This window comes from Rhinatrema bivittatum, chromosome 2, assembly GCF_901001135.1.
Source record: "Rhinatrema bivittatum chromosome 2, aRhiBiv1.1, whole genome shotgun sequence".
Lineage (NCBI taxonomy): Eukaryota > Metazoa > Chordata > Amphibia > Gymnophiona > Rhinatrematidae > Rhinatrema > Rhinatrema bivittatum.
In genome coordinates, this window is record NC_042616.1 from 821,496,625 (window position 1) to 821,514,254 (window position 17,630).

Genomic DNA, 17,630 nt, shown 5'->3' on the forward strand with positions numbered 1-17,630 from the left:
CCACCCGCCACCCCGCGGAGTTGGGTCCGATACGTTTTATTATTTTATTTTTTGCTAAAGCTTATTGCTACATACGAGACTGAAGAGAGACCCCTGTGGCTGAGAATATCATGGCATGCTGGGCATGCTCAGTGGCCTCACAGGGCCAGTCAAAAGTTTCTAGAAAGTTTGACAGAAAGTTTTCCGTACCAGGGCTCCATTAATGATGTCACCCCATATGTGAGGACTACATCCTGCTGTCCTGGGATAACACCTATTACAAGGTAAGCAATTTTGCTTTTTCACCTCACTTTTTAGCTGTGCCAGCAATCATGTGACCTTCCTTCCACCTTTCTTAATTCGTAGAATACATCTGGACTGCCTGTTGCACACTCTTAACCTTTGTAGCTGCATCTTTGTTTTTTGTTTTTTATTAACTATTTTTCTCATTTTATCTGTTTTCCTTTTGAAAGTTTAGTGCTAGAGCCTTGGATTTACTTACTGTCTCGTTTAGTTTTCCACTATATAGGTGAGAGGCTAACTGGCCTGTCGTTTTCTGTCTCCTCTCTTCTAACATGTTTATGAAGTAGGACCACAACCACCCTTCTCCAGTCTTGCGACACCACTCTCGTTTCCAAGGATCTATTGAGCAAGTCTTTCTGCGGGCCTGCCAACACATCTCTGATCTCCCTTAGTATCCTAGGATGTATTTCATAAAGCCCATGTCTTTGTCCACTTTCAGTATTGCATGTTCCACGCAAACACAGTCTTCTGTAAATGGAGATGTAGCTACTTCATTCCCAGCCATATTGTTGCCAACCAGCAATGGTCTTCCTCCAAAATCTTCTTTAGTGAATATCGAATTGAAATATTTATTTAATATTCTCCATACTATGGCCCTTGTCTCCTTTCAATTTTACAAGACCACCTCTGGCCTTTCACCTCGCTTTACCTCTTTGGCAATCCTTTCTTCTTTTTGAGTTTTTGCTATCCTGATTTCTTTCTTCATCTCTTTCAGCTTCACCAGATACCCCTATGTTTCTCTTTTTGTGTTCCTTTGTGCTTTTTAAATTCTGATCTTTTTGCCTTTATTTTTTAAGCCACCTCTTTGAAGAACCATTTGTTTCCTTTTCCTCTTCTTTTTATTTACTTTTCTTACTTAAAGATTTGTTGCCTTTATTTTAGCTCCTTTTATGTTGGCCCACTGTTGTTTCTCTTCACCCATTTTCTTCCAGTTGTCTAGCTCTTCCTCAAAGTACTAAACCATTTTAACAAAGTCTGGATTTCTGAAATCCAGAAATTTTCTCTTCAGACTTTCAAAGTTCTGGATTTCAAAAAACCAGTGGTTTACGCTGTCTTGGAGGACTACTCTTTCCTACCTGCCTTTGAAGACAGGGAAAGTTGTTCTCCAAGGACAGCAGGATGTCAGTTCTTATAGAACTGACCTGCATCCCCTTGGAGTTGGATTCCGCACTCAGTATTAGCTGTTTTACAAGCTGAGGGGCCCATGTGTCATCTGTGATGCAGGACAGCACACGTGCTCAGTGGAGAATACCCAAGCTTCTAGAAGTCATGTAGTAAATTTCACTGGCTGTGCTCGGACTGATGATGTCATCCTCCTGTGAGGACTTGCTTCCTGTTGTACTTGAAGAACACCCATTGCAGGTAACAATTTTCGCTTTACTGTTATGGTAAGAAATTTTACATTAAAGGGGATAGGGAGCTGTTACTGGTAGGAAATATAAAGGAGAAAGGTCATGCCTATGATTGCTTTGTTTGAGAAGATTTAAAAGGAGTGGTCTTGTTTGAGAGCATGACAGTGTTCATGTCGCAAACCTGTTTTCTTTTCTAGATATCCTAGCAATAAACTCAGACTATGGAGCCTCAGTTATCAACAGAATGAGCACACAGTGAGTAACACTAGCATGACCCTGCGGGACTGGAGTCTATTTCTTAATACAAAAAGTCAAGTGCATCCTTCTGCTTGATTTTCCTGCCTTTCCCCACTCACCCCTATGACACCGCTATTGTTCACTACCCAGGGTTTTACTATTCAACTGCATAAAAAAGGGACTCATAGAACAGAATGGAAGAGTCCTTTAGTAGACAGAGAAAGCTTGGATAATATAATGTAGTTGTTGTATTCGTCTGTGGAAAGTTGCCAACTGGCTGCAGATTTTCAGGACAGGTTGGTCCTGTCCTGGTTTTACCCCATTGTCTACATGGCCTGTACTCTTACTTTTCTTAGAGAAATAGGAGCACCAGAACTACAAGTTTGTGCAGACAGTAGGGTAAAACCAGACCTGGGTAACCTGTGATGAAAATCTGGAGCCAGTTGGCAGCAATACTTCTGAGATACATAGCAAATAAGGTCAGAACACAAGCAGTTGGTGAAAAAGATTTTTTGGATTAACTTCACAGATTTGTGTTGAGTTTTAAAACCTCTGCCTCTTTCATCAGGTCAATGCAAAGTGAGCTCAGGATGATGTTGCTCAAATATGAGCAGGGAGGACAGTATTCATTTCCATGAGTAAAACATCTATTTACCTGCGGAAATGGGCTTTTTGAAAATTGCCTACTCTCTATTTATTTATTTATTTATTTATGTATTTATTTATTTAAAAGCTTTTAGATACCGTATTCGTAGGTACATCATATCGGTTTACATGGAACATTGTGCGGTTAACTGAAAGGAGGAGTGATAATAGGAACAAGATAATAGGGTAAGCAAAATTGCTTACCTTGTAATAGGTGTTATCCCAGGACAGCAGGATGTAGTCCTCACATATGGGTGATGTCACTGACGGAGCCCTATCACGGAAAACTTTCTGTCAAAGTTTCTAGAAACGTTTGACTGGCATCCTGAGCCCGCTGAGCATGCCCAGCATGCCATGATCCCTCGAGCCACAGGGGTCTCCCTTCAGTCTCGTTTGTAGCAATAAGCTTTAGCAAAAATAAAATAATAAAACGTATCGGACCCAACTCCACGGGGTGGCAGGTGGGTTTCGTGAGGACTACATCCTGCTGTCCTGGGATAACACCTATTACAAGGTAAGCAATTTTGCTTTATCCCAGGACAAGCAGGATGCTAGTCCTCACATATGGGTGATTAGCAAGCTACAGGCTGAGTCATCTGTGTGTTGTGCAACGGGCACAACAACTGGTGTACTGTTGGAAAAGATGAGGCAGCCTGAAATCACAGCAGGTTGGATGTGGAAGGAATTGGCACTATACTGGAAACAAGTTCTTTAAGATAGACTGTCCTTAGGCTGAATCCTGTCTTCTTTCCTTGTCCAGGAAGTAGTGAGCTGTAAAGGTATGAAGAGAACTCCATGTTGCGGCTTTACATATGGCAGCTATTGGCACAGAACGATAGTGTGCTACTGAGGATGACATTGCTCTTACTGAGTGCGCCTTTACTCACCCTTGGAGAGGGAGGTCTGCTTTTTCATAGCATAACGTTATACAATCTGCAAGCCAGATTGAAAGAGTTTGTTTGCCCACTGCTTTCCCCGGTTTTTATCAAAAGAAACAAAGAGCTGGGTGGATTTCCTATGGGCTGCAGTATGATCTAAGTAATATGCAAGCGCACGTTTACAGTCCAAGGTGTGTAAAGCCCTCTCTCCTTGGTGAGAGTGCGGTTTTGGGAAGAAAGTAGGCAAGAGTATGGACTAATTCAAGTGGAATTCCGTAACTACCTTGGGAAGAAATTTTGGGTGTGTACAGAGTACCAATCTGTCATATAGAAATTTTGTATAGGGTGAATATGTGACAAGTGCTTGTAACTCACTAATCCTTCTAGCAGATGTAATGGCTATCAAGAAGATAGTCTTCCAAGTGAGAAATTTAATATCACCGGAATCCATGGGTTCAAATGGAGAACACATAAGCCTCGTTAATTCTACATTAAGGTCCCATTCTGTGACTGGTGGTCGGTGTGGAGGTTTAAGTTGAATTAAATCTCTCATAAACCTACTGATGAGGGGTTGTACTGATATCTGTGCATCCCCGACGGTATTATGATAAGCTAGGGTACACTTAAGTGCAATCTCTACGGATGAGGTCTGGAGATCAGAGTCTGAGAGGTGCCACAGATAGTCTAATAAAGATGATGTGGGGCAGGAAAAGGGGGTCAATACCTTCTTGTATACACCACATGGTAAATCTTTTCCACTTAGAACGATAGTTTTTTCATGTGGAAGGTTTGCGTGAAGCTACAAGCACTTGAGAGACATTAGAGGAAAGATTGAGAGGTTGTAGGATCAAGCTTTCAACATATATGGGGCTATGAGTATCATGGATCCTTTGTCCTGTTGCAGCTTCACTAGAGTCTTGATTATTAGCGGTATCGGGGGATACGCGTATAGAAGGCCTGAATTCCAGTGGCGAGCAAAGGCGTCTCTGGGTAACTGGCTTCTCTGCTTGTGCAGGGAGCAAAAGTTGTCTACTTTGTGATTCAGTGCTGATGCAAAGAGTCTACAGTTGGTTGACCCCAATGTTGAAATATCCTGGTCGCTACTAAGGGATCCAGGGGCCATGCGTGAGGTTGAAATTGGCAACTGAGGTGGTCTGCCACTAGGTTGTGAATGCCTGCCAGATAAGTGGCCCGGAGAAACATGGAGTGCATTAGGGCCCAGTCCCAAATTTGTCCTGCTTCTTGACAAAGGAGATATGAGCCCGTACCTCCTTGTTTGTTTATGTACTACATGCTACTGTGTTGTCTGTTTGTATCAGAACAGTCTTGTGGGAAAGGCAGTCCTTGAACGCATACAGCGCATAACGTATAGCTCGAAGCTCTAGGAAATTTATCTGAAATGTGGCTTCGAGTTTCATCCAAGTACCTTGAATTTGGAGATATCCAATGTGTGCTCCCCACCCTAAGGTGGATGCATCTGTAGTTAGTTACTTGCGGAGTTGGTTGTTGGAAAGATAGACCTGTGAGCAAGTTGTTCATGTTCGTCCACCAGAGGAGTGAAGACCGTAGTTGTTGAGTTATTTGAACTGGATAAGACAGTGGTTGAATGGCTTGTATCCACTGCCCTCTCAGTGTCCATTGAGTAACCCTCATGGCTAATCTGGCCATAGGAGTGACATGAAATGTGGAGGCCATGTGACTCAGAAGAGTGAGGCATTGATGGGCTGTCACATGCGAGCATGTGCGTAGAGAGTCTGCTAATGAGGCGAGTGACTGTGCACGGTCTTTTGGAAGGAAAGCTTTTGATGTTATGGTGTTTAATTGTGCTCCGATGAATTGTAATAGTTGAGATGGTATGAAATGGGATTTCTGGTAGTTGATTAGGAATCCCAACGAATGGAATAGATTTATCGTGAGCTTGAGAGAATTGAGAGCTCCTTGTTTTGTTTGGATTCTGATGAGCCAGTCGTCCACATAAGGAAAAACATGTATGCCTTCCTTGTGCAAGTGGGCTGCTGCCACTGCCAGGCACTTTGTGAACACTCGAGGTGCTGAGGCAAGACCGAATGGTAGCACCTTGTACTGGAAATGTTGATGTCCCACTAGGAATCGCAGATACTTGTGATGAGGAGGGAATATTGGTATGTGAGCCTATGTCTTGAAGATCCAGAGAACAGAGCCATTTCCTGGCATGTAGCCAGATGGACTCAGAACGAATGGGTATAGTATGCTCGTGCTAGCAGTTGGAGACGGATCTTACGTCAGCACGGGTATATATATCCCCACAGGAAGCGTAGCAACTTAGTAATTTCCGTCTCCAAAGCAGTTTGGAGAGCCTGCACGCTCGCTGAGCGTGTTTTCCAAATCTACTTTCTACTTTCTTTTTACTAAAACTTCTACAGCCCCATCGAGCCCCGCACTCCTGCGGTGATACCCTAAGGTCCCTCCCCCAGTTGAGTTTCCCGGGGTGATTTCCGTGATCCCCCGGAGGTTTAAGTCTTCGGTCCGGTGGCCGAATCGCGGCAGGGACGTAGCCCCCGGGCGAGGTTCAGGTGAGGCATACGAGGCGCCTCGGTCCCGGCGTGGACGAGGCAGCGGGTGCATATCCTCAAACGCGGCGGTGAAGGTACTTGCCCTCTCCCCCCGCAGCCGGAGACCGCCCGGGTTCCAACCGGGAAGCGCCGAGGATCAGGTAAGGCGTACATCTCTTACTTTTGTTCTCCGAGGAACTGAGGATCGGCAGCGTGGCACGCCGTGGAGGGCGCCATTTTGTGGGCCTTGTTCAGGTATTGAGCGCCCGTGATAGGCGCATGTCTATGACTAAGCGCATATTATATACATATTGCTAACCGCTTATTGCTGAGTGCATATTGAATACCATTGAGTGTGTATTGCTAACCGCTTATTGCTGAGAGCATATTGAATACCATTGAGCGTGTATTGCTGGCTGCATATTGCTGAGAGCATATTGAATACTATTGAGCGTGTATTGCTGACCGCTTATTGCTGAGAGCATATTGCATACTTGCTGAGAGCATATTGCATACCATTGAGCGTGTATTGCTGACCGCTTATTGCTGAAAGCATATTGAATGTCATTGAGCGTGTATTGCTGACCGCTTATTGCTGACCGCTTATTGCTGAGCGCATATTTTATTTATTTTTTATTTATTTAACATTTTATATACCGGCATTCATAGGACACATCATGTCGGTTCACAATTAACTGAGAAAGGAAATTACATTGAACAAGGGGGTTTAACTGGGAGAAATTGGATAATAATTGGATAAAAAGAACAAGGTAAAAAGCGAAGTGCGAGAGAAAAGAGAAAGCAAGCATGGATAACTTAATTGGAAAGATATGGGTTCAAAATTACATATTACATATGTGAACTTATTGAATGCCATTGAGCGTGTATTGCTGACCGCTTATTGCTGTGAGCATATTATATACTATTGAGCGTGTATTGCTGACCGCTTATTGCTGAGAGCATATTGAATACCATTAAGCGGTATATTGCTGACCGCTTATTGCTGAGAGCATATTGAATATCATTGAGCGTATATTTGCTGATCGCATATTATTGTGCGCCTATGGTAGTAAGCGTATATTACTGCCGCATATATTGTGCGCCCATTGTATTAAGCGTATAATTGCTGTCGCATATCATTAAGCGCATACTTTCAATGGAACAGAACGCTTCAGCGTCTTCAGCGGGGGTGCCTCCTGCCTCCGGCATTACAGCCCTCGGCCTCTGCTCCGCATGCCAGCTTCGAGACACGCACAGTGAAGAGCCAGACTCCCTATGTGCCCCATGTGAGGAGGCCGTGGGACCCTCGGGCCAGGACCAGTCTCAGCCACGATTTGCTAACAGTTCCCCAGGGGGTACCCCAGATTTAGCGGGCAGTCTCGACCAATCTGGAATCCCGGGGGATCTTGTACCCCGGCGATTAGAGACCGCTTCAATTTCCTGGGTGGATCTCTTTAAGGGGATTCATGCCTTTGTACAGATGCAAATGGCTTCCCGTCCAGGCCCTGCGGTTCCTGTTGTTTCTGCTGTTCCTGCTGTGGCTGTGACTGCGGCGGCTGCTGCTGCAGTTGCGGCTCCAGCGGATCCTGTTCCTGGACCCTCACGCCCTTATCGTGAGCGTGACCTCCCGCCGCTAGACAGTCCGGATCAGTCGGACCAGGAGGTTTCACCGGATGAGTCCGAACTCCCGGACGAAGGGGAACTTCCCTCAGGGATTGAGCCATATAGAACCATGAGGCGGTTTCTTCCCTAAAGAGGATCTCTCCGACCTGGTGTCTCAGTGCCTGGCGGAGTTGGATATTACAGGTCCCAGCGCTAAGGTACCCTCTGCGCAGATCCCCCTGCTGGAAGGTCTTCGTCCCACAGCCCGCCATTTTCCATTCCTGCAAGCAGCACAACAACTGATTGATTTAGAATGGGCTGCACCAGCGGCCTCATTCAAAGGGGGTCGGGCCCTGACGGGCATGTACCCCCTGGCACCGGCTATCCAGGAGCTGCTGGCATGCCCTCAGGTGGACGCCTTGATTAGCGCTGTGGTCAAGCGCACTACCATTCCAGTTGAAGGGGGGGCGGCCCTCAAGGAGCCTCATGACCGGCGACTAGACGCCATTCTGAAACAGACTTTTGAGGTGGCAGCTCTATCTTTGCGGATCGCAACCTGCTGAACAGTGGTGACGCGTTCCTGTTTGTCACAAGTTAGGAACAATGCTCCAGCAGCAGACATGGAGTCAGCTCTCTCGTTCCTCACGGATGCTGCATCAGACCTAGTCCAGACAACAGCCAAGGGGATCTCATCCTCCGTAGCCGCCAGGAGGCAGCTCTGGATCCAGAAATGGTCAGCCGATGCGCCTTCAAAGACACGCCTCACCAGATTGCCCTTTAAGGGCTCTTTCCTGTTTGGCAGCGACCTTGATAAACTGGCCAGCACATGGGGCGCCTCTCCAGTACCTCGACTGCTGGAAGATCGGTTCAGAAGGAACCAGAGCGCCTTTCCAAGGCCCTCCAGGGGTAGAAGCTCCCAGCGCTTCATTCCCTACAGGAGTCGCTACCAGGCACCTCATCCTCAGGCCAGGAACCAGTCCTTTCGGACCAAGCAGTGCAAGAGGGGAGCAGGCCCGGGATCAGGTCCCGGCCGTGCCTCACAATGAGAATTCGCCGGTTCATCTGGGGGACGGAGCCATAGGGGGCAGGTTAACCCTCTTCTACCCCAGATGGGTCGAGATTACGTCGGACCAGTGGGTCCTCGCCATCATCCGAGAGGGGTATTATCTGGACTTTCATCACCTCCCTCCGGACAAGTTTGCGGAATCTTCCTGTCCCACACACAAGAAGGCAGCATTGGAAGCTGCCCTGGCGAGGCTCCTGTCCTTGAAAGCCATCATCCCAGTACCCTGCCTGGGAAGTGAATTCTGGGCACTATTCCATTTATTTCATGGTACCCAAGAAAGGGGGCACCTTTGGGCCCGTACTGGACCTCAAGTCGGTCAATCGATACTTAAGGGTCCCGAGGTTTCGCATGGAAACTCTGCGTTCCATCAAGACCGCAGTACAGCCAGGAGAATTCCTCACGGCATTAGACCTGTCAGAAGCCTACCTGCATATCCCGATCCATCCGGATCATCAGTGCTACCTACCCTTCAAGGTTCTAGGACGCCACTTCCAATTTCGGGCTCTGCCCTTCGGGTTGGCCACGTCACCGCGGACCTTCACCAAGGTGGTCGTAGTGGTGGCAGCGGCACTCAGACGGGAAGGAATTCTGGTCCATCCCTACCTAGACGATTGGCTGATCAGGGCGAAATCACGAGAGGAGAGCCATCGGACAACCGACAGAGTGATCGCCCTTCTGGAAAGCTTGGGCTGGGTAATCAATCTCAGCAAGAGTTGAGTACAGCCTTCCCAGTCGCTGGAATACCTGGGAGTACAGTTCGACACCCAGGCAGACACAGTCAGTCTCACTACCAAGAGAAGGTTAAAACTCCAGCCGCGTATCCAGTACTTGATGGAAGCCAGTCTGCCCATAGCTTGGGATTATCTGCAGGTTCTCGGTCTCATTGCATCCACCCTGGAAGTGGTACCTTGGGCAAGGGCCCATATGAGACCTATACAACACTCCCTGCTCTCTCGCTGGAGCCCCCGTCTACGAAACTATTCCATGCACCTACCTCTGCCTGCCAGAGTACGGACCCAGTTGCGGTGGTGGTTGCAGTCCAACCGCATGAGCAGGGGGTCGAAGATGTCCTCCCCCACGTGGACTCTGCTCACCACAGATGCCAGCCTGAGCGGCTGGGGTGCACACTGCGAAGGACTTACCGCACAAGGGAGGTGGAACAGAGAAGAGTCAGCGTGGAACATCAACCGTCTAGAGGCTCGGGCAGTCCGATTGGCATGCCTTCGATTTGCTCACAGACTGAAGAACAGAGCAGTCAGAGTGATGTCCGACAACGCCACCACGGTGGCATCCATCAACCGTCAGGGCGGAACCAGAAGCCGACAAGTATCTCTGGAGATCGCCCCACTGATGGCTTGGGCAGAGGCGAATCTTCAGGACATCTCCGCCGTCCACATTGCCGGGAAGGACAACACCACGGCAGACTTCCTCAGCAGAGAAAGCCTAAATCCGGGAGAGTGGCAGCTGTCACCCACAGCCTTGCAGATGATTGTGGATCACTGGGGGATTCCGGACATGGATTTACTGGCGGACAAGTCCAATGCTCAGGTACCCAGATATTTCAGCCGCAAGCGCGACCCGTTCTCACACGGAATCGATGCCCTGGTTCAGCCATGGCCTCCAGGGACTCTGCTATACGCCTTTCCTCCGTGGCCTCTGCTGGGCGCAATCATCCCCAAGATTCAGAAACTCCGGGGCCTAGTTCTTCTGGGGGCACCAGACTGGCCAAGAAGACCCTGGTACGCGGATATGAGAAGACTACTGGCAGGGGAGCCTCTTCCCCTGCCTCCTCTCCGGGACCTTCTACGTCAAGGTCCCATCCTCCACGAGGATCCAGCTCAATTCTCTTACAATCTGGCCATTGAGAGGGCTAGACTGAAGAAAAGAGGTTACTCGGAGCCCGTCACAGATACACTCCGACGAGCTCGCAAGTTTCCCCATCCCTCACCTACGTAAGGATCTGGAGAGTATTTGAAGCATGGTGCGACACTCATGGCACCAATCCACATGTGACTACAATCCCTATTGTGTTGGATTTCCTGCAAGATGGACTTCAGAAGGGTCTCTCCCTCAGCTCCATCAAGGTTCAGGTGGCTGCGCTGTCTTGCTACGGTCCCAGGAGGGATGGCAAGACCATTGCCAAGCACCCAGATGTTTCTCGCTTCCTGAAAGGAGTCAAGCATATTCGTCTGCCACTGAAGTGGCCTGTGCCCTTATGGAACCTCAACCTTGTTTTGGATTTCCTCGCGGGATCCACCTTCAGACCCCTTCGGGGCCTGTCTCTCCGTTCTCTCACTTTGAAGATGGTGTTTTTGCTGGCTGTATGTTCAGCATGCCGCATCTCAGAGCTACAAGCACTGTCCTGCCGTGATCCCTTTCTCAGAATCACTCCTGAGGCTATCCATCTTCGGACGGTTCCCTCCTTTCTTCCTAAAGTGGTTTCACAGTTTCATCTTAACCAAACCATATCCTTGCCTACCACAGCGGGTTTGAAGAAATCTGAAGAAGGGCGTTTATTACGCCATCTCGACATTGGCAGATTGCTGCCCAGATATCTGGAAGTGACACAAGAAGTACGAAAGACGGACCATCTGTTCGTCCTGCACAGCGGAAAGAAACAAGGTGAAGCGGCCTCTCGGCCCACCATCGCCCGCTGGATTAAAGAAGTTATCAGAGCAGCTTACGTAGAGGCGGGGAAATCTCCGCCTCTACAGGTCAAGGCTCATTCTACCAGAGCACAAGCGGCATCCTGGGCAGAATCCAGGATGCTGTCGCCTGCAGAAATATGTAAAGCGGCGACGTGGTCCTCCCTCCATACCTTCTCCAGGTTCTACCGTCTGGATGTCCAGGCCAGGGAGGACACAGCATTTGCGAGGGCGGTACTACATGGTCCTCAGGCAGCCTCCCGCCCAGGCTGGGAGTAAAGCTTTTGTACATCCCATTCGTTCTGAGTCCATCTGGCTACACGCCAGGAAATGTTGAGATTACTTACCTGATAATCTCCTTTTCCTTAGTGTAGACAGATGGACTCAGCATCCCGCCCAGCTGCCTGTGTACATGGGTTTCACCGATTCAAGGTAAGCCATGTCATCTGTTTCCATAAGAGCGTACACTCTACCAGGTGTCCACGCCTTCCGGTTGGGAATGCTGGCGGTCTCCAGCTACTATCAATCGGTCAGGGGAATCCTGTTTCACTATTTCACTGAGCGTCAGTACACACATCCATAACAGCTTTTGCAAGGAAGATTACTAAGTTGCTACGCTTCCTGTGGGGGTATATATACCCGTGCTGACGTCAGATCCGTCTCCAACTGCTAGCACGAGCATACTATACCCATTCGTTCTGAGTCCATCTGTCTACACTAAGGAAAAGGAGATTATCAGGTAAGTAATCTCAACATTCTCCTTTTTGAAGTAGAGGTAACATGGTGCCCAATGATACCATCCTGAATTTTTCCTTTCGTAGGTATTTGTTGAGCTTCCGGAGGTCCAATATGGGACATAGGCCTCCTGTTTTCTTTGGAATGGGGAAATATCAGGAGTAGAATCCTCTGCCCTGCTGAAGTCGGGGAACTGGATCCACGGCCCTGGCTCTCAGAAAGGTGGATAATTCTTTTTGTAAACGTGTTGATTGATTTTTCACTGTCCAAGACGAGTGGGTAGAGTATCGTTTGGTACAGTTAGAAAGTCCAGATGGTAACCTTGAGATGTTATCGAGAGTACCCATTGGTCTGTAGTGATGTGCGACCAATTGTGATGGAAAAAAGTGATCCGACCACCTACCGGCAAATTTGGGGTCGGATTGGTAGGCAGGCTTCTGTTCTCTGGTGAGTTTTCAAAATCCCGAATCTGGGCCTGTTTGCGGTGGAGGTTGAGCTCTAGGTGCTCTTGGTTGTCGGGTCTGCAATCTTTGTGCTCGCCTTGATGACTGACCACGGGCAGCAGGAGGATAGTATCTCCGTGGTCTATAATATGGTCTTTTTGAGTCCTTTCTTCGAAGTCTATGTGTGGATGGTTGGGATTCTGGTGGAACAGAGGAAAGTTGATGTAATGTTTCCGAGTGTTCCTTCAGTTGAGAGACTGCTTCACATAACTTATCTGCAATGAGATTATCTCCTGTACAAGGTAGATCAACAAGCTTCTCTTGCACCTCTGGTCTCAGGTCGGAGGCATTGAGCCAGGCCCATCTGCGAGCACTAATGCTTGTGGCAGACATCCTAGATGAAGTCTCGAAGCTGTCATATGCTGCTCTAACTTCATGTTTCCCAGCTTCCAGGCCCTTATAAATGATGTCGTTAAAGGAAACTTGGAATTGTTGGGGAAGAGATTCCGATAACTCCTGAAGTTGTTTCCACAGATTACGCTGATATTACGTCATATAGAGTTGGTAGGACGAAATTCTGGACACTAACATGGAACCCTGGAACATTTTCCTGCCGATGGTGTCCAAAAACCTGTGTTCTTTTCCAGGAGGATTTGATGAATGAGGTTTAATCCTTTTAGACCTCTTTTGAGCTGACTCTACTACCACCGATTGGTGAGGCAGTTGTGTTTTCTGAAAGCCAGGGATGTGCTGAACCAGATAGATGGCATCAGTCCGTTTATTGACAGGTGGTATGGTACAGGGATGTTCCCATAACCTGTGTTGCAAGTCCACAAGAACTTTGTGAACTGGTATTGCCAGGACTTCTTTAGGTGGATCCACAAACTGCAATACTTCCAGAGTTTTCTGTCTAGTATCTTCTTCGGATACTAGCTGAAAAGGGATAGTGTCAGCCATCTTCTTAATGAAAGTAGAGAAAGATAGGTCCTCTGGAGGGGACTTCCTTCTTTCCTCCGGAGGAGAAGGATCTGAGAGGACTTCCTCCGAGGAAGAGTCGGTATTTGGATCATCCCAAGTGTCCGAGGAACGTGGACGAGGAGTCGTCGATGGAAGAGGAAAGGATGACATCGAAGGCATCAATGGTTTCATCACCGGTGGCCTCAATGGAAATAGTGGAGAAAAAGATGGTCTTGGACGAGAGATTCCCGATGGACCTGGTATAGGCTCAGGCATCGGTAAATCGTTTATCACTTCTTCCATCGGTCTTGGCATCGAAGCATCGGGTGGTTGCACCAGAATGGCACCGATGAGTGTCCAACTTCGCTAGTATTGGTGTTAAGAAGGACATATCCGGCACCGGCGTTGGTATAGGCATCGGTGCCGGCGAGGGTGACGGTCTCGGTGGTTGAACCGGGGCCGGTGATGGACTCGGTGACGGTATCAGAATCGACACCGGTGACGGGGTTGGGACCGATGTCGGCGATGGAACTGGCATCGAGGGTGGAACCGTTGTCTGTGCTGGCATCGAAGGCATATCTCGGAGTGCGTCTCGAACTGACTGGGGGATATAACCATCCAGTTCCGCCCTCATAGCTGGTGAAGTCAGAGCAGCTATGGGAGGAGGCAGTGAAGGCGAAACCGGTATCTCCACAGGCCCTGTGGAGGTACGGTTCCTGGCACCGATATCGGTGGGGATTGCCTAGGAGTCGAAGGCCTCGAGGGCAGTAGAGACTCCTCTCTCCGAGGTTTCTTAGGAGTTCGATGATTATCGAGGGAACTCTGGTTATCGGGTCCAAGTCCGGATCCTGAGGCCTCCGATGTCGATGTCTGTGCTTCTGTCGATGTTCAATGCCCTTTTAGATTATGGATGTAGACTTTATTGATGACTGTGAAGGGGTCGGTGAAGGCCGATCACCTGCTTCATCCGGGCGACTTCTAGTTTTCAGCACGACTTTTCTAATTGCTCCAGCCAGAGATGATTGGGTCGAAGTTGAGGTCGACGGCATCAGTTGAAGATGAAAAAAATGTTCCATTTTTTCCATGCGCGCTCGCCTGCCTTTCAGCATCATTTCGGCGCATCTCGGGCACGTCGACACATCATGTCTTTCGCCGAGACAGAGTACACACTCGATGTGTGGGTCTGTTATGGGCATAGTGCGGGAGCAATTCGGGCACTTTTTAAACCCGGTAGCCATAGCGAAGGCTGAACAGCTGTCAACGACCTTCTGACTAGGTTTAAAGATAACGGAACCGACCGGAAAAAATAAAATCACTCACCAACAGTGAAAAAGAGGGAGACCCCTATGCCAGGATAATTTTTTCTGAAATGTTTGAAACTATTTTTGTAGTGAATATTCACCACACAGGGCTCCTTATCCGCGAGGCTAACAGCAGCGTGGAAAAAAGAAGACTGAAGGGAGACCCCTGTGGCTCGAGGGATCATGGCATGCTGGCTATGCTCAGTGGGCTCAGGATGCCAGTCAAAAGTTTCTAGAAGCTTTACAGAAAGTTTTCCATGATAGGGCTCCGTCAGTGACGTCACCCATATGTGAGAACTAGCATCCTGCTTGTCCTGGGATAAGAGGAAGCAATATAATATTTTTACAGAGCATAACAAAATATAAATAGAAAATGCAATAGAAAATACAATGGGAGAATAAGTTAATGAAGTTTTCAGGGAGTCTGTGTATGCATTATATAATTAATTGAGAAAAGGGAGAAGCTATAGGTTTTTCTCATGAGGGAGTCTGGTATGGTTTAATAATTGAGAACGATTAATACTGTGGGGAAGTATAATAAGTCAATTAGTAAGGGGTCTTTAGGAAGGTAACGAGTTACCTAGGGGGGATAATGAGATGAGAGGTAGTGTGAGGAGCTCACTATTCTGGGAATGCCTGTTTAAAGAGCCAGGTTTTTAGTTTGTTTTTTTTAATTTTTGGGTGCATTGCTCTTGTCGTAGGTTTGGTGGCATGGAGTTCCAGATATTGGGTCCTGTAATCGATAATGCTCTTTCTTTCGCAGAGTTGAGGTGTGTGGTCTTAGGAGAGGGCGTATGTAGGTTTCCTTTATATGCTGATCTAGTGGGTCATTTAGATTCATAGTGTCGAAGTGAATTGTTTAGCCAGTGCATATTCTTGTTGTGTAGGATTTTGTGAATGATTGTGAGACTCTTGTAGAGGATTCTGAAGGAAATTGGGAGCCAATGGAGGTCTTTATGGTTGGGGGTGATATGATCTTTTTTATGGGTGTTAGAATTCTAGCAGATGCATTTTGCAGCATTTGTAGAGGTTTGATGGTGGTGGCAGGGAGGCCTAGGAGTAGGAAATTACAGTAGTCTATTTTAATAAATATGGTAGCCTGAAGGACAGTACGGAAATCATTAAAATGGAGGAGGGGTCTCAGTGTTTTGAGGACATGAAGTTTGAAGTAACACTCCTTTATGGTTGAGTTAATTAATTTTTTTAGGTTTAGATGGTTGTCAATGGTGACGCCAAGGTTTCGTACATGTTACGAGAATGAAGTGGAAGAGGGTAGGGGGTTGTTATCTGGGGATGGTGCTGTGTTGTGGTTTGCGGAAATGAGGAGTTCAGTTTTAGAGGTGTTAAGGGCTAGGTGAAGATTTGTGAGGAGGTGGTTTATTGCGTTAAGGCAGTTTTACCATGTTTGGAGGAATTTGGAGAGGGATTCTGTGATGGGGATGAGGATTTGGACATTGTCCGCGTAAATAAAGTGTGTTAGGCCTAGATTTATTATTTATTTAAAATCTTTTCTATACCGTCGCTTAGTTATATACCATCGCAACGGTTTACAGGTAAATCTGAGAGGAGTTGGCAAAGGGGCAGGAGGGTAAATGTTGAAAAGGGTGGAAGAAAGGGAAGATCCTTACGGGACTCCTTGTGTTAGTTTGATGGGCTTGGATTCCATGATTCCTATTCTGACTTTGTAGTGTCTGTTCTCAAGATAAGATTTAAACAAAGCAGGGCTGTCCCTGTGATGCCGATTTCTGTGAGGCGATTGATTAGAATGTTGTGGCTTACGGTATCAAAGGCAGAAGAGATGTCAAGCAAGGCGAGAATGTAGGACTGGTCATGGTCTAGTCCCTTGAAGAGGGTGTCTGTGAGGGAGATTAGGAGGGTCTCTGTGTTGAAAAAATCTATGGAAGCCAAATTGGGTAGGGAATAAGATTTTGTTTTTTTAGATGTTCTGTGAGTTATCTGTTAACAATTTTTTCCAAGATTTTTGCTAGGAAGGGCAGATTTGAAATGGGCCGATAGCTGGATCGGCGTAGTCAAGGTTGGTTTTTTTTATAATGGATTTGACTATGGCCTGTTTCAAGGGGTCTGGGACTATACCAGAGGAGAGTGAACAGTTGATTATCTCAGCTAAGGGTTTAGCTATTGCGTATGGGATCATTAACTTTTTAGGTACCAACGTTCCACCAGTGGAACATTTTTTCATATACTTTTAATTACTTGCAAATTTTTTATACCATATTTGGGTCTAATTAACTAAGATATGTAAAAAGGGGCATCAGAAAATAATTCCTTCAATGAGCAGGATCTAAAAGGTTAAGAGGGGCTTTGGTGGGGATTCTGACAGATGGATGTGAAGAGAGGTTCATTTTCTTTAGGATGGTTTCAATTTCGGTGGAGTATGTGGGCTCGATGGAGTCAAAGATGGCGTTTGGGTTTTTTGGGGGAGAAATTGTTTGAAGGGGGGAAGCGAAGCAGGAGTTTTGAAATTTTGTCTTTAAAGTAGTGTGCAAGTTCCTGACATTTTATTTTAGAGTCCTCATCTAGAATAGGGGGTGGCGAGGTTTTGGTGAGCTCAGCTACATAGGAGAAAAGGGCTTTGGCGTTGTGTTGATAGCCATGGATCTTAGTTGCGTAAGAGTCGCGTTTAGTGTTAAGTATGATGTGTGTAGAGAGGACTTGTAGGAGACCAAGTGATTAGGTGAGGGGTCTCTGCGCCATTTTATTTTATTTTCTTCTAAGGTCATGTTTCAGTTTTTTAAGCTCAGACGTATACCAGGGCTTTTTATTGTGTACGCGTGGTTTATTTCTTTGGAAGTAAGGGGGCAAAGATTATTAGCGATTTTGCTGGTGAGAAAGTTCCAGGTGGAGAGTGCAGATTCTGCACTTGACAGGTCTAGTTTATCAAGGGATTTGTTGAGTGAGGTGATTAACTCTTCCTTGTGGCAAGGTTTTCTGAAGT

General features: G+C 47.2%; 1 protein-coding gene across 5 annotated transcripts in view; it reads left to right on the top strand.

The window, feature by feature from the left end:
* The window catches only part of MAPK15 (mitogen-activated protein kinase 15), a 362,466-nt gene that overhangs the window by 143,350 nt on the left and 201,486 nt on the right, over window positions 1-17,630 (top strand). For all 5 annotated transcript variants that reach the window (XM_029592333.1, XM_029592334.1, XM_029592335.1 and 2 more), the window contains one exon: window positions 1,832-1,889. In XM_029592333.1, the coding sequence (XP_029448193.1) occupies window positions 1,832-1,889 (58 nt within the window). The remainder of the gene's footprint in view (window positions 1-1,831; window positions 1,890-17,630) is intronic.